The sequence below is a fragment of the Sphaerodactylus townsendi genome, linkage group LG14 (assembly GCF_021028975.2).
Source record: "Sphaerodactylus townsendi isolate TG3544 linkage group LG14, MPM_Stown_v2.3, whole genome shotgun sequence".
Taxonomy (NCBI): Eukaryota; Metazoa; Chordata; class Lepidosauria; order Squamata; family Sphaerodactylidae; genus Sphaerodactylus; species Sphaerodactylus townsendi.
Genome location: NC_059438.1, coordinates 25,089,042 through 25,110,686, shown reverse-complemented (window position 1 = coordinate 25,110,686; position 21,645 = coordinate 25,089,042). Strand labels below are relative to the sequence as shown.

Genomic DNA, 21,645 nt, shown 5'->3' with positions numbered 1-21,645 from the left:
CGTGGCGCCCCTTGAGCGGAGGCGGAAGACCTGGGAACGCGCGAGCGGCTGATGGAGGGGAGTGGAGCCGCGGCCGGCCGGGGCCTCTCCGCACTCCTGGGTAGGCGGGCGGGCGGGCGGGCAGGCGGTGTTCCTTGGGTCGGACACTTGGTGCATGCCCAGAGGCGCTCTGCTACTGCTCCTGTGCTGCGCGAATCGCAGGAGGTGGCCGAGGGTCGTGTTCAGCGGCCGTGGCGGGTTTGATTCCTCGGCGACCCCTCCCTGGTGCAGCACCAGCTCGGCGCCCCTCTCCCAAAGGCCCCCCCGCGCCCCACGTGACCTTGTTGCGATCGGTACAACAGCCTTGCAAAGTGGGCTGGTCCTCTGCTTTTGTGAGGGAAGAGAGCCTCTTTTTGCCTTTTCCCCAACTGGACGCCTCCCCCAAAGTGCAGAGGCGTAATTTACGAAATATGCCTGGAAATAAGAGTCAGGGAGACTACAACAAACACTGTGTGGCGGCTGCCACTGAAACGATGTCACTTTAAGCTGCATAGCCAATTGAATCATCAGTGGCCAATCAGAAGTCCTGCTGGGCAACAGCCCCGCCCACTTTCTAAAAAACCTTGGTGAGCCTGGAGAAAGCTGTCAGTGGGCACCACCATACTGGGGACCTCTGATGTAGACAGAGATGGTAACAGGCTGGCAAATTCCCAAGCAAGCCTCCCCATGTTTCAAAACAGTGTGCTGGCGGCTGCTAAGGCCTCACTTGTGCCTTAGGCTTGGCTACTACAGGATTGGAAGTGGCACCTAGGAAGGGAATGTCCTCTTGCAGAAGGTATTTAAGAGATGGCCGGCTTATGTTAGTTCAGTCACAAACAGCAGCTTAAAGCATTTGTGGTTTGATTTCACAGGCTGTTATTTTATCTCCCCCACCCTGCCCCCACAAAACCCTTTAGCAGAAAGAGCCAAGAAACGAACCTGCGAGCCCAGAAATGTATCGGAGCTACAGGAGGCTGCTCTGCGTCTTCTGAGTCGTCATCAGAATCTGAGTGACCTCTTGCTGGAGGTAACTTGCTGGAACGGGGGCAGAGCTGAGTTTACATGTCTGTTCTGTTTTGCTTTGTTTTTAATTGCAATGACTAGTCCTGATGGACTGGCGTTACAACCAGATTAGTGGAGTTGACTCCTATGGAGGAGACAGCGACTCATATCATTCTCTTGTGAATAGTTCGTTCCTTTGGTACTACCTGCAAACTTTCCTTTACAGTGTAATAGATGTAAATCATTACGGCTTCTGAGGCCAAATTGGATCTGCATGCTTACTCATAGGATCTACTGAATCCAGTGGTTTAGACAGAGCGCTCCTTGACAGTCTCTGGAATCTTTCTTTCTTTCTCTGGGAGGTTGTTTATTCTGAGCAGATGCATTGCATTTTTTTCTGGGTTCTAAAATACCTGCAGTGTTGGGTATCCAAATATTTTGAGGTTGTCAAAATGATACATGTGGAATAGTCCAAGTGAAAGCCAGATCATATAATAAACCCAAGATGACTCTTTTCTTTTTGTTTCAACAGGTGGGAAGTTCAGAATGTAGCAAGCCATTATATTCTGGCAGTTCATGTGTTGGTGACTGTGAAGATTCCGCTCCAGAATCATTTGTGGGTGTGTGGAAAACAGTCCATCTTGCGAGGGGCTAAACATTATGTTAGTTTATCCAGTGAGATAATGTCAGCTTTCCCTTGGAGTCAATCAATCTGCCTTTTCTTGGGGTTTTGACATGTAGAATCTGAGAAGGGGTGGCAGCTTGGCAGCAGCTGGCTCATTCTGGGCTCATTCCTGGGCCTGTGGCCCCAGCTCCTTCACCTGGAGATGCTGGGAAGGGATCATACTGTGCTCTTAAAACAGAGCACTCCTGGGAACTTCTGCAAACAAAGTGTCTGCTCAGTCTCCAAGTTGGTTCTCTTTTTGCAATTTTCTGAGCATATGCCACCTTACAGTGAGCCAGACAATGATGATGGCGGAGATCTTGGAGTACCCCATGGGGGGAGAATCTAAACTGATGTTGGATTTCAATTCTAAAAGAAGCATGTGTGCACTCCCACAGAACTGTAAGGCCGAGGAGGAACTGTCAGGGGAAGGTGTGTCATTGAACATGCCATGAGCTGCAAAAGGAAAAAAAGTGTACTTTACTGAGTGTTTGGCTCTATGGGAATGGAACAACAACAAAGAAAACTGCAAAAATATAATTCTATCAGTTTTACCATTTAGCTTCATATTACACTTCTGTTCAATGCCAGAAAGGATAAAAATGACCCCAGTACCGTTTGAGTATACAAATTACAACTGGCGCGAGTGGGGAGAGAAGGCCAAGAGATGGGACACAAAACAACTGATATTGAGGAATACATGAAGTATAGAGGGGCAGAAAAATGAAAATTAAGTTTTATCAGTTTTCCCTACCTCTGGGGACTATTTCATTCCATGTGCTGAGTGGGGAGAGAATTGGGGCTTGCTATTTTACTTGGGTTTTAACTGAAAATGTTTTATTCATTTGAGCTGCTTTAAACTATGAGGAAAATGGGAATAAAAGTGTTTTAATAAATAAATAAATAAAATATGGCTAGAGATTTAATTGTGTGTCTTTCTTCATGTTTTAGTCTCCGCCCTGCAGGAAGAGGCCTCTGTGCTTGGTGTGCCACTAGGAATCTTGTCAGCCAGAATGGCAGCCGCCAACATTGAGAAGATCTCTGCAGAGTGTGGGAAGGCTGTGCTGCTGAACGTAGAGCAAAGGGTAATGAGCAGATGCTGTTTTAGTTTGCTCCAAACCAGGGAGAGAAATGTGTTTCGCGGGCTCTGATTCTGTGGTACTGAGGCTGACAGCCTTCTCTGCTGCACAGGAAGCCAGCTGGGAGCACCTACAGAATTGGGCCTAGGTGTGGGGCTCACCTGGATTTCCACCCTGCAGTGGGACTTTTTGACTCATTGGGCTGTGTTCACCTCAGCTTAGATTGCAGGCAGGTTGGAAGTTGGCATAAGAGCGCCACTGCTGCTCTGGGTCTTTGAACAAGGCAGAGTTCCAGCCTTTGGCTTCAAGTCTTCCTGTTTTCTTGCTAATCTTCTGAGCCAGTCTAAAAGTGACTGTTGGGTTTTGCGTGGGTGCTTGCAGGTGGCAATCTTGGTAAATCAGTGCTATCAGTTGAGGAAAGCATTAAATACTGATAAAAATTTGGGCTGACTGCTCATATGTTCTAAAGCCCTCGCCTGCCTTCTTAGGCTGCACGGAAGTCTCAGTTCCCTCCTTTTTTCATACCAGATCAATTCGAGCAGAAAAAAATATGGCTGAGTCCTGTGCATTTCCCCGAGGAACGAACCCCCGCTCTTTTCTATAGCAGTTCAGAGGGTAGCTGTGTTGGTTTGGAGTAGATGAGCTAGTTTAGAGAAGACCAGCAAGGCTTTTGAGGTATGAGCTTTGGAGAGCCCGAGCTGCCTTCATTTTGATATTGACGCTTAAAAGCTGATACCCGTAAGATCTTATTGGTCTGTAAGTTTCTCCTGGACTCCAGTCTAGCTGCTTTCAGTGGTGTTTATTTCATGGAGTGCAGGTTCAATGACCGGCTTTCCCGCCAGTCTAAATCTAAAGCTACAAAGTAATTTGCCTGTCAAGGTTATAGTGCTACATTCATTTAAACTCATACATTGTAAAACCTTCCAAGATATCTCTGACTCTTTATTAAATTATTGGAATGTACAGTCCTCCATAATTCAAATTTGATGAACAAGTAGCCTTCCTTGTTAGCTTTTTGTTTGTTTTAAGATTGGGAGACTTTCCCTTTTCTTCAGGATTCTCTAAAACATACTTTTATTGATGCTTTTGCAGTGCATAAATCTATGCAGAATGTGAATGTACGTGCATGTATAAATGTACTAAATAGAAGTTTAATAGTCAGATAACTGACCGAGGTTTTAACTTGGATTATGTTACTGTTATATGGCCCACTTACAGCAAAAGCTATCCTGCTTCCTTCAGACCTTGAGGGATTTATTAGCACGCAATTCTTTCTGCCGTTTGCTGTTCGCTCAAGAGCTCTGGAGAATGCAGGTAAGAGCTCTGAACGCCGGAGGGTGTCTCAAAACGCTGGCATGTGCAGTTTAGCTGGCCTTGATACCAGTTCTATGACTACTGCTGAAAAAATTGCCCAGAACTGTTCAGGAGAAATGGAGAATCCTCTCATTCTTCAGCCCACGACTGAAACAGCCTTTCTCTAAATGCAATCAATAGCCAGCTCTTAAGTGTGTGTTAGCTGATCTCCTGCTGTTGATCTTCACAGCACTTGGCCCCTCCAATGCACAGTGTGGTGGAGCACTCTGCATAATGCTGCTGCTGCTGCTGATCTCCTGGCTCTCCTGTTAACTTGTGAAGCCACAGGAGGCTTGGACAGGGCGGAGGTTGGGGCTCCACACAGGCTCTGATTTGACTGTTGCACCAGTCTGGGGACCGGTGTGTAAATGTCAGCCCATCTTGTGTGGTTTCCCTGATACCCTGTTTTTCCCCAGAGCCCCCTCATCCTGGAGCTTGCTTGGCGGCTGCACAGAGAAGGCCTCCTTTGCCTGGAGGAGCTGCTGGAGAAGTAAGTGGAGGAGGAGAGCTGTGCAGGTGGCAGCAGTTGGGGCTCTTGTCCGTGACAGTTCTGGCTTTTCACTTGCAAGGGGGAGGAGGCCTGGGCAGTATCCAGGTCAGTAGGCAAAATCTGGAGTGATATCTGGAAGGAGTAACTAAGAGCTGCCCTTTGCCAGCCCAGAACCTGATCTCATGGACTGTCAGATCACAGTTAAATGCAGCCAGGACTGTGAGAACTGTGGCTGAGCGGCTTAACATGTGGGATTAAGGCTCCAGCCTCCATGGTTGCCCCTTCAGCCCTTTGCAGGGGTCACGGTCCAGTTAACTCAGCACTTGTGTTACATGCAGCAAGTCCCTGTTCACTCACAAGGGGAGGCTCTTCTCTGCCTGAGACCTGTTGGAGGGGATATTCCTGGAGTGGATGGACTATGTTAAAGCAGCTTCCTGTATTCACATGAAGACTCAGGGCTGGTAGCAGTCAGGTGCTGCAGCTCTTGGATTCTGTCCCTCTTCCAGCCTCCATGAACTGTATCCTGCACCCCCCTGCCTGGACCCCTGAGCCTGGTGTTGTTCTCAGATGACGAAGAGGGGGGGCTTCCAGTTCACCCTTCTCTTCCAGGAGGAGGGAGCTGGCGGTTCTGCAGTTCCGCTCTTTCCCGTCGTTTTTAAAGGCAGGGCAGCAACTCACGCGGGCTCCGCTGTAGCTTCTCTGCTCAAGTGTGGAGGAAGAGGAGGCTGTCTCATGGGAGGAGGAGGGAAGCTGGCTGCACTCCTGCCCTTTGCTGAGCTGCCGCCGATGAGTTGTGAATCGGGCGATGGCTTTGCAAAGGAATCGCTGGTCTCAGTGGCTCCCCCTCCTCCTGCTGCATAGGGGTCCTTGGCCCTAGCCAGGACCTGCCTCACCTCCCCACAATACCTTTGCTTAGCTAATACAGGAAGGTGAGAGCAGTGCCAGAGGTGGGGTGGCCTCTCTCCACAAGAAGGACCCTGGAGAGTTGAGGTACGCAAGCCTTTTGGCCTCCAAAGTGGGGACGAGCTGTAGGGCTCTGGGGTCCTTCTCTGAGATTTGTTTCATGGCTGAATGTTTTGAGGAGGAGGAGCATCCCTTGCTTTTCTTGTGTTTCCCTAGTCATCCGGACGCGTCCGCCTTGGTGGATTGGCTGTGCAGCAGCTTCCGTCTTCTGTGCCGTCAAGCAGAAGGTTCTTCCCTGGACACGGAGGCCCTACAGCACATTCTCACAGGCAAGCTCTAGCACGCAAAGTAGCTGACTCTGCAGCTCCTGCCGGTGATGTCTGACCTGCTGGCCAGCCCAAGAAGCCAAACGTTGCCTTCCACCTCAGCTCTTCTGGAATACGTTCTAGGCCTTGGCTCCCTCTCAGGCTGGTTTTGCCTGGGATAGCCATGCAATGGCCCTTTCCTTGCTGCGGGTCAGGTCAGCCACCGGTCTAAACTATTTTGATGGCCGCCGAACCCTGCAAGTGAGGTCGTTGTGACTTCTTTCTCCTTAAGAGGTCCTCTGTGGCCTCAGCTCTCGATCACCCTCGTTTGTGCTTCTGTTCGTGTCTTCATGAGCAGAGTCGGCCTTGGCACGGCACCCTCCTGCTCGCCTCAGAGCCCTAGTGCAGGGTCCCCTGCCTGTTCATTGGAGCAGTGGTGGGATCCAAACATTTTAGTAGCAGGTTCCCATGGTGGTGGGATTCAAACTGTGGCATAGCCAAAACGCCAATGCAGGGCTCCAGGGCAGGGGAGACGGCGCCAGTGGCCAGAGCGTTATTCCAGAAGGTGGGGCATTCTTGCCAGTGAGCTGTGGCAAGGGGAGCGCAACCTTTCATCGTCGCCAGTCCTTGGGCAGAGCGAAATGAATGCCTGCAGGCACTGGAGGCTGCCCTGCGCTGCGCGCGGTGCACCACCTGCTAGACTGCTTCAAGTTCTGCGCGCTACTGCTGAGAGGAGGGGTGTAACTAAGGCAAAAATCACCAATTAGTAACCCCCTCTCGGCACAAATGAATTAGGCGGCCTGGCCCTACTCAGGGAACCTGCTTGAGAACCTACTGGATCCCACGCTGTGCATTGGAGGCACTATCTCTACGAGCAGAGAGGCTTTTGAAGCCAGGTAAAGCCCTCCAGGCATTTGCAGTCATGTGACAGGAAGAAAGGGAGCCAGAGTGAATGGCCTTGGCAGGATCAGGGCCAGGACAGTGCAGAGCAGACCAGGAGCTGAGGGTGGGGAAGGCCAATGCGAGGAACCAGCCCAGGTCTGAGCCTTGGAGGAATCTCCTCTCCCCCTGAGGTGTCCTCACTTCACTCTCCTGCTGTTCCTCTCAGCATGTGTGTGGTCCCCCCTTGTTGTATGTGCACACACACTAGCAGCAGGCCCCCTTCCAAAAGCTGCAAAAATAGTGGCTCGGCTGGGGGTGGGGGGCACTGCAATCTACCTGTAGGTCCCAACCCATGCGTTCAAGACCACTGACCTAAAGGATTAGTGTGCATTAAAACCCTAGTGGAAAAGTGTCCAGTGCAGCCTTAGGGACACAAGTTGAAATAATGGCTTTGTTACCTTTTAATGGCCAGGGAATAACGGTGCAGGCAGGAGAAAATCCGGTTTCTTCTTATACCGTAGCACCGTCAGGTCTGCTTTCTTTCATCACTAAGCTAAAGAGTGGCCCCTACTCAGCAAGGAAAGGGCCACGAGGCTCCGGCTCCCCTGCTTCCCCCGTCTCCTCGCAGGATTCCTCTCCTCACTGACTCCTTCTTCCTTAGCTTTACCTGCCCTGTTGGACACAAGGGAATGTTAACGGGGTTTTTGTTCTTAACATGTAGACTTTGTGACTGTGTTTCTTCATAACGGATTCCAGAAAACATCAGAGACGGAAAAGAATTTGGATTCTCAGCTGGTCCCCTCCAAAGTAAGGACATTTATTCAACAGCTCAGTGTTAGTGTTTTATAATAAAACTGTTTTTTGTAGTTTTGCAAATATGAAGGAAGCTGGTGCAATTCCTCATGTTCAAGCTTGTAGCCTGTAGACAGGACAGTTAAACCAGCAATCATCTGTCTTCGCCTGAGAGTGTGTATGGCTTTGTGAAAACTCATGCAATCTAGAACGACTCTAAGGGTAGGGACTGCTCGAGATGTCCCTCCCCCTCCCCAAGGTTTATGCTTCCTTTCTTTTAAAAGGTTCTGCTTGTTCACTCCTTTGTTCTTCCTTTCATGGAAGATGGCTGGGTCTGGAGCAGAAGAAACCACAAGTGCCCTTTTCTTTCTTTTTTTGCATTGAATGTGTTTGCTGCTTTTCCTTAATTGCTGCGTCCATTTCTCTCTGCAGTTGATATTTAGGTTAGAAATTGGCACTTGGGGGCTGCACAAAAAGCAAGCCTATCAAATAGAGTGGGCAGAAAAAGCAAATGGGTTTTCATTGTGTTTGTTTTTAAACAGATCTACTGTGCTGTACTGGAGGGAATGCTGGCATGTAAGTTACACTGTCCATGGAAATTACGCTGTCCCAGAACGCCTCCCTGAGGCATGGCTGGACATGCAGAGTGTGTAATTAGCTTTTAGATCATGTGATAATAGGAGCAGCTTTAACCACGTGGCTGTTGGGGGTTACCCATGGGTGGGGCTGGTGCAGTTTGAAAATGTTTTCTCCTCCGGTGCTGAGAGTGAAGCTCCAGTGTCCAAACTGCGCATCTCCAATGAAGAGCTCTTGCACCGACGGTTGCTGGCATGTCATTGGTCAGTCTTGTGGCAAAACTGGCTCTTCTGGTCACTTTGGTGCCACATGGAAGGTGTTTTGTCCCTTATTTATTTATTTGTTTGTTTGTTTGTTTGTTTGTTTATTATTTAGATTTTTATACTGCCCTATCCCCGAGGGGCTCCGGGCGGTGTACAACAAAACTAATACAAATCAAGTTCAGGAGCAAACTATACAATTAAAACAACAGCAACCCACAGAGGCTCCATCGTTAAAATATACTAGATTTTATTAAAAACAGCGGTAATACCATAGTAGAAGGCGCCTGGTAAACCCTTTTTCTTAAAAAACCACTCCTAGGGAGCTGCGGACTCTCCCCATAGGAAGATGGTAATCCTGCAGATGTAACGGCAGAGAGCAGGAGGGCACCATATACAATAACGATTATATGCGATTCCCCTTTGCTTTGTTTGGGGCTGTGCAGCAGGTTTTCTGCCAGCTATTCCTACAGTACAGCTATTAGGGCCACCTTTCAGAAGTGAAAACCCTTTAGTGCTTATCATAGGTCAGGAAGGTAACTTCAAAAGTGGTGGTTTCAAGGTCAAAGGAGATGATCATTCCGAGGCCTGGAAGGAATGGAGTTCTACCACTCCTCACTTTCGGCGCTTCAATGGAAGGCTTGCCCTGGTTCCCATTTTCCTAATTAGGCCATCTTGAAAGATGCTCCAAGTCTTCCCCACTCCCTTTTTTGCTGTTCCTTGAGCACAAGTCTTTCTAACTTTCCTCCACCAAGGATTTCTTTCCCCCCCTTTTTTTCTTTCTGTGCTGTAGGGGTACTTGATGTGATAGCCAAAGAAAAACAAGAAGATTCTTCTACATTGAGGGCTGTGGAGTGTTGGTAAGGAGCTGTCCTTTCTACAAAAAAAGGGTTTGGTTTGTTGGTTTTCTGCTGTTGTGGTTCATGGTTCTGATACCGAGGAAATGGTGTATGTGGGGAGGGGGGCATCTTTGCAATGTGAGCAGATAATGGAAGAAGAAGAAGAGTTTGGATTTATATCCCCCCTTTCTCTCCTATAGGAGACTCAAAGGGACTTACAATCTCCTTGCCCTTCCCCCCTCACAACAAACACTCTGTGAGGTAAGTGGGGGCTGAGAGAGCTCCAAGAAGCTGTGACTAGCCCAAGGTCACCCAGCTGGCATGTGTGGGAGTGCATGGAGGCCGAAAGGTGCTTGGCGAACCTTTGGCACTCCCAGATCTTCGTGGACTGCAGAGATTCCCATCAGCCCCTACCAGCATGCAAGCCCAGTTATTGGCCAATTAGGCCATGCACAGCATGGCGACTGATGGAAACCAATCTAACTATCTGAAATTATAAAGTTACGCCCACCACTGTATAAACTGATCTAAGGTTCCCCAGATAAGCCTCCACAAGCTCGAGGCAGCCTTAAGCGCTGGGAATCCATATCACTTTGCACCGCAGCCTTCTACTATAGTTTTCCTTCTTCCCCAAACTAAGAGTGATTCTGTTTTTTAAGACTTTGCACAGTATTGCCGTCCCTTACCAAAAGGAAGTGGACTCACGGGAAGTAAGTTCATTCCACGATGATCGACAACACTCTGGGAGATCGAAAGCAAGAGCCAAAGCCTGATGAAGTGGAGTGGAGTCAAGAGTGGTGGACTCACAATCCGCCAGGGCTGGGTTCCAATTTTCCACTACTTCCACATGGAAACCTGCTGAGAGTGACCCTGAGGTGCCAATCGCGGTTCTCTCCAAGCTTTCTCATCCCAACCTACCTCACCTTTTAAAGGTCTAGTATGTAGAAGGGTATAAATACCAACTCGCTTGCCCGTCCTCTGCCGGCTCCTTTTGCCCTGCTCCCATACGAGTGGAAATGGGGAGAGCTGAGACAGATGGCCAAGGGGATCTAAGCTAGCCCAGCACAAGGCCTCTGATTCAAAAAAAGACAGCTGCATTTAGCGTCTCTACAAGGGGCAATCCCCGGGCAAGGGATCTTAAATAGATCCCCGGGGGGCATGCATTGCCAGAAGGAAATGCACTGGGGGGGAAGAATTAGGACTAATAGAAAGGGAAACTTACTTCTTCCGCCCGTGCGTGAGTTGATTGGTTGTTTGGAATATGCTGCCACAGGAGGTGAGTGATGGCCCACTAACCTGGATAGCTTTAAAAGGGCTTGGACATGAATTTATGTGGAGGAGAAGTCGATCAGCGTGGCTACCAATCTTGAGTCCTCGCTTCGATCTCGGATTTTTAAATGCGCTATGAGGACCAGGTGCTCAGGAGCAGCAGCAGCAGCGAGGCGTTAAGCTTTCACCCCTCCTGCATGCCTGCTGGGAGGCTCCCCAAAAGGCACCTGAGTGGGCCACTCGCGGTAAGCAAAATGCTGGACTTAAGATGGACTCCTGAGTCACTGATCCAGCAGGCTAGTTCTTATGTTCTTATGATCAGAGTTTTGCAGTGACTGTACATTGAGCTCACTATGCAGGTAGTTCTGCAATCTTTTTTTAATTTTTACTTTTGTGAAATACTTCTTAGCTGCCTTTCTTCCTTATGGAACTCAAGGTCTCTTGCAATGTTAGTAAAATACATAAAATAAGTTACATTAAAAATAAAACCAAAATTTAAAATCAACATTTAGGACTGCTTAAATCAAATGCAGTCCTAAGGCTCAACCTACGGTCTTCCCCAGCTTCTCCTGAGTGTTCTGTTTCCAGCCTGAGGTAGTTCTGGTTTTGGAAGAGGATGCAGGAGTTAATAGTAAACTAAAGGGTGTGCAATTTCAGCAAAGAGCGCGAACTAAGAAGAAAACCCCCCAAAGATGCCTTGGTGGTATTTTCAGGTTTGCACATCCCCCATGTATACAAGTGGTGACTACTTTAGAGAGAGCTGAAAAAGCAGATCCTGAATAAAAAGCTTCACTGGCCTTGTACCACCATTTTAAAAGCCAGGAGAGAAGGGATAAGCTTTCCCACTTTAAGATGCTCGTATATGGATTAAAGCGTTCAATGATAACTATTTGCGGAAGCGCATTGTGACGGTAGCACTTCTCAGTGAATGTCAGTGATTTGTTAGTGAAGGGTAGGGGTGAGTGAGTCATGGCCCGTTGGGGTGTGCTGGAGCCACCCCGTCCTTGAGGAAATTCCGAGAGCCCCTCTTCTTCTACCGAAAGGCTCCGGTGTAATTTCGAAGCAGCTTGGCAGCATCTCAAAGGCACAGTTTCTTCGAAAGGTCGCTGCAGCGGTTGGCTTCAATGGCCACTGCTACTTTCACTTACCCACGTGCTTAGCCCACAGCCCTCAGCTAAGAGAAGGTAGGGCCAGCTTTAAGAGAGATAAATATAACCCTTAACCCAGCATGTGTCTGCAGGAGAGGGGCAATTTTGTGTGTCTTCACTGAAGCTTCTATAGATGCTTCTCCCTTGAGCTGGGTCTTCCTAGCCTCCCAGGGACGCCACCCCTGCTGAGAAAGGGTCAAAGGCCACACCAAAACAATGATTTCAGATTGAGGCCTAGAGGGAATAGCAAGGAGGACTTATATGTTTTGGAGTGCTATTGTAGCTGGTTTCCGGGCTGTATGGCCGTGTTCTACTTCAACATTCTCTCCTGGCATATCGCGCATGCTACATCTGTGGCTGCAAAAGCATCTTCAGAAGGAGATCTGATGGTAGTAAATCAAGAGTGGAGTATATGCTATACCTGTTGGAGTGTCCAGAGGTGGAGTGAAGAAACATTGTCTGTGGTGGTAACAAAGAGAGAACAACCAGGTCAATAGTTGAAGGGGGGCATAGGAGCTAGACCGGTATGAGTAACAAGTGAAGTCTATAGCATGGGAATTAACAATGGAAGGTAGCGAGGAGTCACTGGTTGGGAGACATCTGAGATCTAGAAGTATCCTGGCGCTTTTGTTTGCTTTGTCTATGAGTCATCCTATGTTTTGCCATGTGGAACGGGTTAGACACTGTATCTTTACTCTAGTATTTTCAAGCACTGGCAGCTGAGTATTTTTTAAAAAAAAAAATTGCTCCACGAAGACAATGTATTTCTTCACCCTGCCACCCTGGAACACTCCAACAGCTTAGGTATATATGCTACTCACTTGCTTTCCCAACATCCAGATCCCTCTGAGAAGATGCTGCCAGCCACAGAATGCAGGTGAAGCGTCAGGGAGAGAATGCTGTAGAACTGCGACAAATACATACAGCCAGATCTTTAACCACACAGCACTAGTGATTTCCGGTCGTGAAAAGCCTTGAGCAATATACTTATGTTTTTTCTTGCCTCCCCACACTGCTTTGCAATAAGGCTATAGAGACTTGCTGTTGCTATAAATTCTGACTTTCCCCAGAATGCGTCACGCGTCTGCCCTTCCTTGGGAGTAGAAGCCTGAATCAAGGAAGTTCCCATGGAGTGCCTTTAAAGAAATTGTTGCTGACAAGCCTCTTCCATGGGCGGCTGCAGCCAGGAAGGCCCCGGATTTTTCCTCCTCCTGGAGTGCTGCCGTCACTGATGTTCTGTTCTTTATTTCTTTTTCTTTTTTAAAAAGAAAAAGCTGACTTACAATTTACTAGTACTTCAAAATCTTTGCAGCCCCATCACTGATTGTTTCCATCTTTTCTAAATGCAGTTTCTGATGCCGTCAGCCTGCAGCGAGAGTGGACTTTTACTTGCAGAAGAACGAGCTCCTTGCTCGATGCACGGCTGTATATGCCAGGAAAGTAAGGTCTTCTCTGCCATAGCAAGGCTCTGCAGGAAGCCTATAGCTGCATTCAAGAGTGTCTAAAACTTAGGGGGTGTGAAAGAGCTTCAGATCCTCAGGACTGAAAAGTGTCTTCCTTCCCTGTAACTGGATTGCCCTGTCAATCTGTCACAGTTTCACCTGCCCTTCCTTGGAGGGGTTCAGGCCACTGTGTGTGGTTCTCCCTGTCTTACTTTATCCTCTGTGGGGTGGGTGAGGCTAAAGATGGGAATTGGGTGGTAATTAGCCCCCAAGATCCCCACCCATCCAGCTTCCGTGGCAGTGTGAGGACTTAAAAGGAGGGCTCCCACCTCCTAAACTAGCAGTATCAACTCACTGGATGTTGGGAAAGAATTAACCCAGTTTGCAAAGAATCAACCCAAGTTTAAATATCACAAGAAAGTAAAGTCTGATCAAACACTTCCTAAACTTCAAAGTCTTCAGTGATAGTTGTGTGGGTGGGTCATGGGAGCATCAAGGATTTGAAGTTTGTTTACCCCATGTGAAGGGGCGTGAGTTTATTTTAGAGGTCAAGCCATGTGGTATTGTTTTTTTTCCCAAATACCAGCACTCTCGCTTGTCTGATTCCGAACTGCACTGACTCTAGAGAACCCTCCTGGCCTTCCCTGTCCCAGACTCTGTAACAGAAGCCTTCGCCAAGTCTGGGCTTCTGCTTTGTTATGTGATACCAGCTCCAGAAAGAGAATGTTTGCAGCACAACCAGTAAGGCCATCAATAAAAAGACAAAGGCCTTAGCCGCAGGCTTTTTTAGAAAGGAAGCAAGGAGAGGAACACATCACCTTGGAAACCAAGGCGTTGCGAGGGTGGGGGGTGAGGGGCTGGTTTTGCACGGAGCTTCCCTTCCAGGAACCAAAGCGCTTGCTAAGAAAACTGGCATGTATGTGTGTTGGGATGCAGGAGTTAAGTGATTAGATGTCTTCTTGCCCAGTTGGGGAGGATCTCTCTTGGGGGGGGGGGAACCAATTTCAGGTGTTCTTGGATTCTAGCTGGAGGTCCCTCGTCCTTCCTTCTTTCTAGCTGTTTGTGGTGCTCGGAGCAGAGGAGCTGACCGGTCACCTGCAGCAAGTGCTGGAGGCTAACGAAGTGAACTGGCATCATGTGCTCTCCTGCATTTCCACACTGTTAAGTCTCTCTACTCCTATTGGAGACAGCTGGGTTAAGGAGTGTATGGGGCGAGGAAGCCCGCCCACCTACGCAAGAGTGTGTTTGTTGTAGGTGAGAGGGCAAGGGAGGATTGAAAGCGAATTGCCCCCCCGGAGTCTCCCACTGCACCAGGAGAGGATATAAATCCAAACTCAAATGCAGGGGGTGTTTTACAGTAGAGTGTCACGGTTGCTGTTTTTCTTTAGAGGTCAGTCCTAATGGAGGTGTAGGAAGGAAATGCAAAGCGGCATCATGCGCCGCACCACCTACCGTTTGCTCTGGCTTCTTCTACTGCCCCAAATAGTCATGCGTGGTCAGCGCGGTTGCTACACCCGCGAGTCGAGCGGCGACAAAGCAGCAGCCCCAACTCTCGCTCGCGTCCCTTGTAGCCAATGGCAATGTATTTCACAGCGCTGAAGCGGCGCGCCTGACTGCCCCACGGAGAGGCGGCGGGGCAATGGGGAACTTCCTGACCCGAAGTGCATAAACCAGCGGCTTCTGGTAACTCAAATGGCGCTGCAAAATGTAAGTGAGGGGAAAAGCCCATGCTCAGCATCAGGAGAACTGCCTGGAGGAAGAATCTCCTTTTATTGCCCGGTGGCCCTAATTTGCATTTGTTGTTTTGCTTAGAGTTTGGCCAGAGTTTCCTGCCGTGATTAAAGCTGTTCTAAAGATACACTTGGAAGTAATCCAGCCGGAATTAGCGGACCATTTAAGAATCTGTTTTACAAACAGCAGGAAGAAGCCCTGCAAAAAATTGAAGACCAGTGAGGAGTCCATCTGAAAGGTCCCAGCATCCTGTCTCTACGGTGACCAACCGCAGCTCCTCTGGAGAATAACTTAAACAGAGGCATAGAGACAGAGGCCTTTCCCTGCTGTTGCCTGCTGATGTTGGTTGACTACCTCTGAACACGGAGGTTCTCTTTAGCTGCTGTGGCTAGTAGCCACTGATAGACCTCTCCTCCATGAGGTCACTCCCAATCTTGTCTTAGGCAACACTTTACATCCTCTGGCAGAAAGGTTTGACCCCAACCACTTGCCATGTAAAATTTGCTTCCTCTTGCTCATGCCTGAATCTACTGCCCAGCCCGGCTCCACTGGATTCCTCCTGGTATTTTGGGAGAGGAAGAAAAAGTTCTTTGTGAACTCTTTTCACCTCTTGGGCTTCTGTTTTTTAAGTGGAAAACTCCCAGACTCTTCAGCCATTCCTCGTAGGAAAAGAAATTGCGTAACCTTATAAGCATCTCCCGGATGTACTTTTCAAAGTTCACTGCAGGAGTTCTTTTTTTGAGATAGGATGAGCCAGGGCTTTTGAAATAGGCCTAATAAGGTTGCACTATAGATCTCTACAGGGGCATTATAACATAGGCTCTTTTCTTAGGACCTCTTCTTCTTTTCCCTTTAAATAACCAGAGGGATTGAGGCACTGGGATTTGTAGGAGGGCAATGCCAGAACTTCATGGTAGAGTTTTGCACTGAAGGTCAGTCTTTTCATCTCAAAAGTATGCTCCGAGAAGAGATAAGAAAAGGATGCAGAGAACCGGCGAGATGATTCCGAGGGACTGGAGCACCTTCCTTATGAGGAGAGGCTGCAGCGTTTGGGACTCTTTAGTTTGGAAGGGGAGAGCGATCGGGGGGGATATGATTGAGAGTCTATAAAGAGTGATGCATGGGGTAGAAAAATGTTGACAGGGTAATTTTTCTCTCTTTCTCACGAAATACTAGAGACCAAGGGGCATTCATTGAAAAATGCTGGGGAAGAATTAGGACTTGTAAAGGGAAGCACTTCTGCACAATGATTGGCGTTAATTGTTTGGAATATGCTGCAGGAGGTGGTGATGGCCGCAACCTGGATAGCTTTAAAAGGAGAAGCTTGGACAGATTGCGGGAGGAGAGTGATCTCGAAACCACAATCTTTGATGCTCCGCCAGTCTGAGATTTTACCAAATGCCTTATGTAATAACGAGACCAGATTGTAAGGGAGCAGCAGCAGCAGCTTGAAGGCCATTGCTTTCACCTCCTGCGTGAAGAAACAAGGCACCTGGTGGGCTACTGTGGAAGTAGGCAGAGAGCTGGACTAAGATGGACTCTCGAGTCCGCGATCCACCGGCGAGGCTGGTGCTATGCATTCTTATATTTCTAGTCTTCCCAATATCCTGTTGCTTGACCCACTGGAAACACGCAGCTCTTACGTAATGTCGCTACCGGTGCAGTTGACCACTGCTATCCCCAGGGCTGCGAATGCTCTGGTATAGAGGGCTCAATAGCTGTTGCATTCTAGAAGCAGGTAGCCACTAAAGGCAGCTGTGCTGAACACTGAGGGGTTCTGAATTTGGGTGCAAAAGTGTCTCCTGAATCTGCAGTTTCAAGGTAGAACTCTGTTATCAGCCATCACAAATTCTTTCATTGCAAAGTGGTCTTTAGCTGCAGCTGAGCACTGGGCTGAGGTTGCCCCACAGACGTGTGATGATCTGGGGATTTTGCTGCATTCCTTCTAGATCTCTTGGGCCACCTGTTGACAAAAGGCTTTAAGAACTACGACCTGGAAAGCTTGATCCGCGGCATTCTTAATGCGCCGCGAGCAGCCACCAGAAGACCTGCGCTGTTCACGCCTTATTCTGAATGGTTTAAGGTAAGGGAAGCTGCCTCCAAAGCTGCCCTCTGAGTGACAAGGACACGTCTGCAAGGCCTCTGTGTGTGGGTGTGGGTGTGGGGGGAGGCTGGGGCCCTTGGCTGGGACAAATCGGGACCAGACAGTCCTAGACCCCAGAGAAGAATGCAGCGTTGCCTTTTGGGTGCATGTCCTTGCTCATACAAAGGAAAGGGGGATGTCAGGAGAAGAATGCTGCTGTCTACATCAATCAGGGGACACCAGCTAGACCAAGCCGCTGAGAAGGATCTCGGTGCTGTGGTGGGCCACACGCTGAGGCCATGAGATGTTGTCCCCAAAAGCCTGCATTAACCAAAGTGCTGCCTGCAAGATATAGACGGTGCCAGCGGGGCAGATGGGAGCAGATCTTGGCCCCGGCCATTTTGCGGGCGGGATGCGTGTCTCTTGGGCTGGCCGTATCAGATGTCTGCTCCGCGCACTGGCTGAAAGGCATTGCTGTCTCTTTTCAGCTTGCCTTTGGGAGTGCCAGTGGTTTCCATGGCAGCAGCAAGAAGGCCGTGGTCTTCCTCTTCCAGTTCCTGTCAGAGCTGGTGCCCTTTGAAGCCCCTCAGTATTTGAAGGTGAGCAGCTCCTGGAGAGGCAGATCCACAGCTTTTTTCCAGTTGGACGGCAGCTCGAGCACATTCCCCTCCCACATGAAACATTCAGAGCTTTCTGGTCAGCCGCTGCATCACAGGCCAGGAGAGAGCTGCCATTGCAAACCTGCGCTTGCTGAACGACAGTGCAGCGCTACCATGCGAGGGGCGTGCAGTAAATGCTGCTTGGGAAATCAGATTTCACAGCACAGTTCAGAAGTGGGGCCTCAGCCCTTGGTGCTGCTGGAATGGTCCATCTCCTGCTTCCTGCCCTCCAGAGGGTGTCAGATGAGCCTCTTCAAGTCCAAAGGTGGGAGTTTCTGGCCTCTGCTGCTCAGCAACTTGCTCGTGGCGGTTCTGGGTTTTGGCTCCAGCACAAGAGAGCTCGAGGTGGGTCTCCAGCTCGAAGAGCGGCGAGGTTGCCTGTCAGGCAGCGAGTTATTGACTGGCAACGCTGGCACTGCTCTGAACTCTCCAGGTCCACATCATGCATCCTCCTTTCGTGCCTGCTAAATACCGCCCCGTTCTGCTGGAATATATCGCTCTGGCCAAAACTCGGCTGGCAGATTTCAAGGTCAGTGCAGAGAACTTTTCCATCATTTTTTCTGAGCCGCTTTCTAAAGAGGGAACTGCTGGGGCTCAGGTTCTATCTAGAAGCTGTGTCCCCGTCCCAGATGTGGTTGAAGTCTGTAGCTTTCCTGCAGAGCGGGAGGGCTCTCAGCCCAAACTCAACTCTACTAGGGCTAAGCACAGGCAGGGTTTGGGCCTGGGCCTAGGTCCGTGGTGGCAAACCTTTGGCACTCCAGATGTTATGGACTACAATTCCCATCAGCCCCTGCCAGCATGGCCAATTGGCCATGCTGGCAGAGACTGATGAAACCAGTTTATCTGGAGATACCAAATTCCACTCCTGCGATGACCTAGGTTCACCTTAAGCCTCACCTGTTTCCTTGTCTGCTGTGCGTCTCTTTCCAGATTGCGATAGAAGACATGGGCCTCTATGAGGATTTATCTTCCACAAAGGATGCTGTGCAGGTACCCAAGAACCACCCAGGCTAATTTCTAATAAGCCTGGCTACCTCTTGCATTTGCAGTACCCCCATGTGTGTATGTACTTATATGGAATATTTAAATCTCACCATTTCCTCCACCTAACTTCACAGAGGGCCCAGGTGGCTGACATGGAGGTCTGTCCGTAGACATATGACAAAACAGTAAACCTCAGAACAGTCACACCTGTTTGGCCAACGCTGTCCATAAAGCAGCAAAAAACACCTGAAGTAATTGGCTGCGGGGAGACACTTGGCCTGGCCAATCAGCAGTGGCTGTGATGAAGAGTCTGGTGGGGGTGCCTCCAAGATGGACAGAAGCGCTGTGGTAACAGCCCCCCAGGACTCATCCTGAGCATTTGTCCTCAGGGACTGACGTGGAACTTGGTGTCCCAAACTGTAACACGAGAAGCACAACTGGCTGTTGTGGGTTTTCCAGGCTGCGTAGCCGTGGTCTGGTCGTTTTTGCTCCTAACGTTTTGCTCACATCTATGGCATCTTCAGAGAGATGCCAAGGGAAACCAAACGAGGGAAGGACTGTCAGCCCCCTGAGCCAGCCTGCCTTTCCCTCAGGGTCCCAACCTCTTTCAAGGGGACCTCTGTTGGGCTCAGGCTGAAGCCCCATCTTTAAAAAAAGACTTGAGTCAGGTCTGAGTTTTTCTTGGCTTTGCTGCTTCTTTCCAGAACTGCCGTCCTCCGTCCTCTGGCTTCCCCCTCTTAACAGCCTTGTTTTCCAGGCAGCATCCTTCTTTTCTCTAGTGTAGGCCTGAACAGGCTTTCTTCAAAGAGAGAGGTTTGCTCCTGCAGCCTGTTCTCAGAGAAGAGCCGTGGGGCATTCAAGGTATCCAGTTGAGTGTCCAGGAGACAGAAACGTGACTTGGCAGGCTTGTTTCAACAAGAGTGTGGCATTCCTTCTTACCTATATTGGTTTGGTTGTGGGCGTTGTGTGCTTTGGTTGCCTCAATGTGAAAATAAAACTGCCCCCATTGGCATGAGGACCCTCTCCAAGTTCCATTTTTAGGGTGATCTAATTCCCGTTTCTCAGTGTATCCCAGGTTATAGGTGGCTCCCTTTTAATTCCTTTGCTTCTATTGGGTTGTGAGGAGATTCACAAAGTCGACTTGGCTGGCATGGTCGTTTTGACAGAGTTTGGTGGTTATTGCTAAAGGCCCATTTGCACCAGACATTAACTTGCCTCCTGCCAAGGTCTGGTGAAAGCTGTTCTGGGTACTTCAGTCCCAAGACTTAACATGTGTTCGATTTAGGAGGGGCGCTTGAGCATCTTCTCTTCAAAAGACAGTCTTTGCAGCCCTCCTTCTCTCTGCTGGGGCTGTCGTTTCCTCCATGATTCACAAGTGTTTTATGTGGCTGAGTCGTTCACAACTGGAGGGGGGTGGGTGGGATGGTCCAGTGCACAAAAGAACATCCGAGAGAGGTTTAATCACCTGTGCAAAAGGAGATGAAACAGTTCCCTTTTCTCTTTGTTGCCTGTGTTCCTCAGCCACACTGTCAGGCGCTTCAAGATGTTGAAAAGGCTGTCCAGATATTTGCAGACACGAGGAAGATTCCTGCAGTTGTGTTGGAAGCCAGGTACGGAACCCTTGCCTAGACGGCCGTCCTCTCCCAATTGTGTTTCAGAAACAGAGTGGGCAAAGCAGAAAGGAGGAGGAATTGAAGTGGGAGCCAGAGAGGGCCCTGGAAGCTGTTGGTGCTTTATGCCGGCTGCTGCTGCACTTCTCAGGCACAGATCTCTTGGCCTCTGCTAAAAACTGTGTCTTGTCAGTTCAGTGGGGCTTGTTCTGGGAAAAGGGGCGGGTTATCCCTCCTCAGGTTTCCTGTCAGAAGATAAGAGAGCTTCTTCTCCGTGTCCTGGGAATTTATAAACCCCTTGGGAGGGTTCCCCTCCCCCGATGTGGGGGTGGTTCAGATTTTCCAGCCACACAGAGGAAGAGAGAAGATATTCTAACCATTTGGCTGTTTCCTCCTCTGTTGCATTGGCACAAGATGCAAGATGGTCAGCAATTGTCCCCTTTTGGCCAGAGCCATTAGCATCTATAAGTGCTCAAGTGCTCTATGCACCCTTCTTTCTGCCAGCTGCCAGTTCACAGCTGGGTTCCAACTCATGAATAGAATGTCGTCATCTCAAGGGTTAAAATATTGGGGTGAATTCGAAGGTGAAGGGCATGTCTCCTCATCATTTGGGAGAGAAAAGGCATCATTAGTTCTCTGCAGGCTGCTGATGTACTGGCTTTCACCCGATGAGTTTGTGTTTAATTGCTGGAGACGGTATCCTCCCAGGCCCCCGAAGGAACAAAACACCCGTGCTCTGGGCATTATGAAAGATTGGTGATTTTTGTCCTGCTGGTTTTAGCCTTCCACCCTGGTTAGTTTTGTTTGTGCAGGATAGTTCAGCTGTAATTAACCTCCCCCCATCTGCTTTCAGTGTCTTCAGGAGGCCCTATTACACTGCCCGTTTCCTTCCCGCTTTGCTCATGCCACGTTTGGTTAGTATCTTCATTTTTTTCCCCTTGACAAATGTCATTTTTAAACGTTTGGCTATTTTTGTATGCATGCTTTAAAAAATATAGATATGTATTCTCTGTGAAATAAACACTGAGTGACTCACTGGCAAAATTTAGAAGCCAATATATAACATTTCTGAATTTAAACTATTTTTACTTGCAGCTCCCTGAAACACCAGATTCACACATGACTTTAATAGATGCCCTAAAGAGGTAAAGAAGGTGGACTGGAAGGGCTGGTTGCTTCTCTTAGCTGGCTAGTTGCCAGCTGGCTTTGGCTGCCACGTTTCCTTTCAATGGGTCAAGTGCAGAAATATTCTTTCGAGATGGAAAGTGACCTTAATCTCATAGTTCTTGTTACAGCCTGACCTAAACATGGCTGTTTTGTTTGTGTCTCCTTAAAACAGGGCTGAAAAGATTCCTCCGAATATGTATTCCAGGTTTATTGAAGAATGTCAGTCTGTTAAAGAGAAGTTCTTACAAGGTGAGAGAATTTGAGATGCCTTCTGCTTGAATTATTGTTGTGAAAAGAGGCTGGCATTTTCCCAAGTGTGGCAGCCAATTTCTGTTGTGGGTACTTTTTGATGCTCTGGATAATGCACGGGTGGAGCATGTTCTGTTGCT

The 21,645-nt window shown here is 48.9% G+C and overlaps 1 protein-coding gene across 1 annotated transcript in view; it reads left to right on the top strand.

Annotated features, from left to right (window-relative positions):
• Window positions 1-5: 5 nt before the first annotated feature.
• Window positions 6-21,645, top strand: part of FANCA (FA complementation group A) — a 36,857-nt gene continuing 15,217 nt past the window's right edge. Inside the window, exons 1-21 of the mRNA XM_048515323.1 lie at window positions 6-100; window positions 936-1,045; window positions 1,553-1,640; window positions 2,636-2,769; window positions 3,982-4,077; window positions 4,533-4,606; window positions 5,726-5,838; window positions 7,418-7,503; window positions 8,031-8,064; window positions 9,118-9,184; window positions 11,476-11,616; window positions 13,676-13,763; window positions 14,079-14,221; window positions 16,701-16,836; window positions 17,325-17,435; window positions 17,929-18,024; window positions 18,426-18,485; window positions 20,001-20,089; window positions 20,943-21,003; window positions 21,185-21,234; window positions 21,429-21,505. Of these exons, the coding sequence (XP_048371280.1) occupies window positions 52-100; window positions 936-1,045; window positions 1,553-1,640; window positions 2,636-2,769; window positions 3,982-4,077; window positions 4,533-4,606; window positions 5,726-5,838; window positions 7,418-7,503; window positions 8,031-8,064; window positions 9,118-9,184; window positions 11,476-11,616; window positions 13,676-13,763; window positions 14,079-14,221; window positions 16,701-16,836; window positions 17,325-17,435; window positions 17,929-18,024; window positions 18,426-18,485; window positions 20,001-20,089; window positions 20,943-21,003; window positions 21,185-21,234; window positions 21,429-21,505 (1,903 nt within the window). The 5' untranslated portion in view covers window positions 6-51. The remainder of the gene's footprint in view (window positions 101-935; window positions 1,046-1,552; window positions 1,641-2,635; window positions 2,770-3,981; window positions 4,078-4,532; window positions 4,607-5,725; window positions 5,839-7,417; window positions 7,504-8,030; window positions 8,065-9,117; window positions 9,185-11,475; window positions 11,617-13,675; window positions 13,764-14,078; window positions 14,222-16,700; window positions 16,837-17,324; window positions 17,436-17,928; window positions 18,025-18,425; window positions 18,486-20,000; window positions 20,090-20,942; window positions 21,004-21,184; window positions 21,235-21,428; window positions 21,506-21,645) is intronic.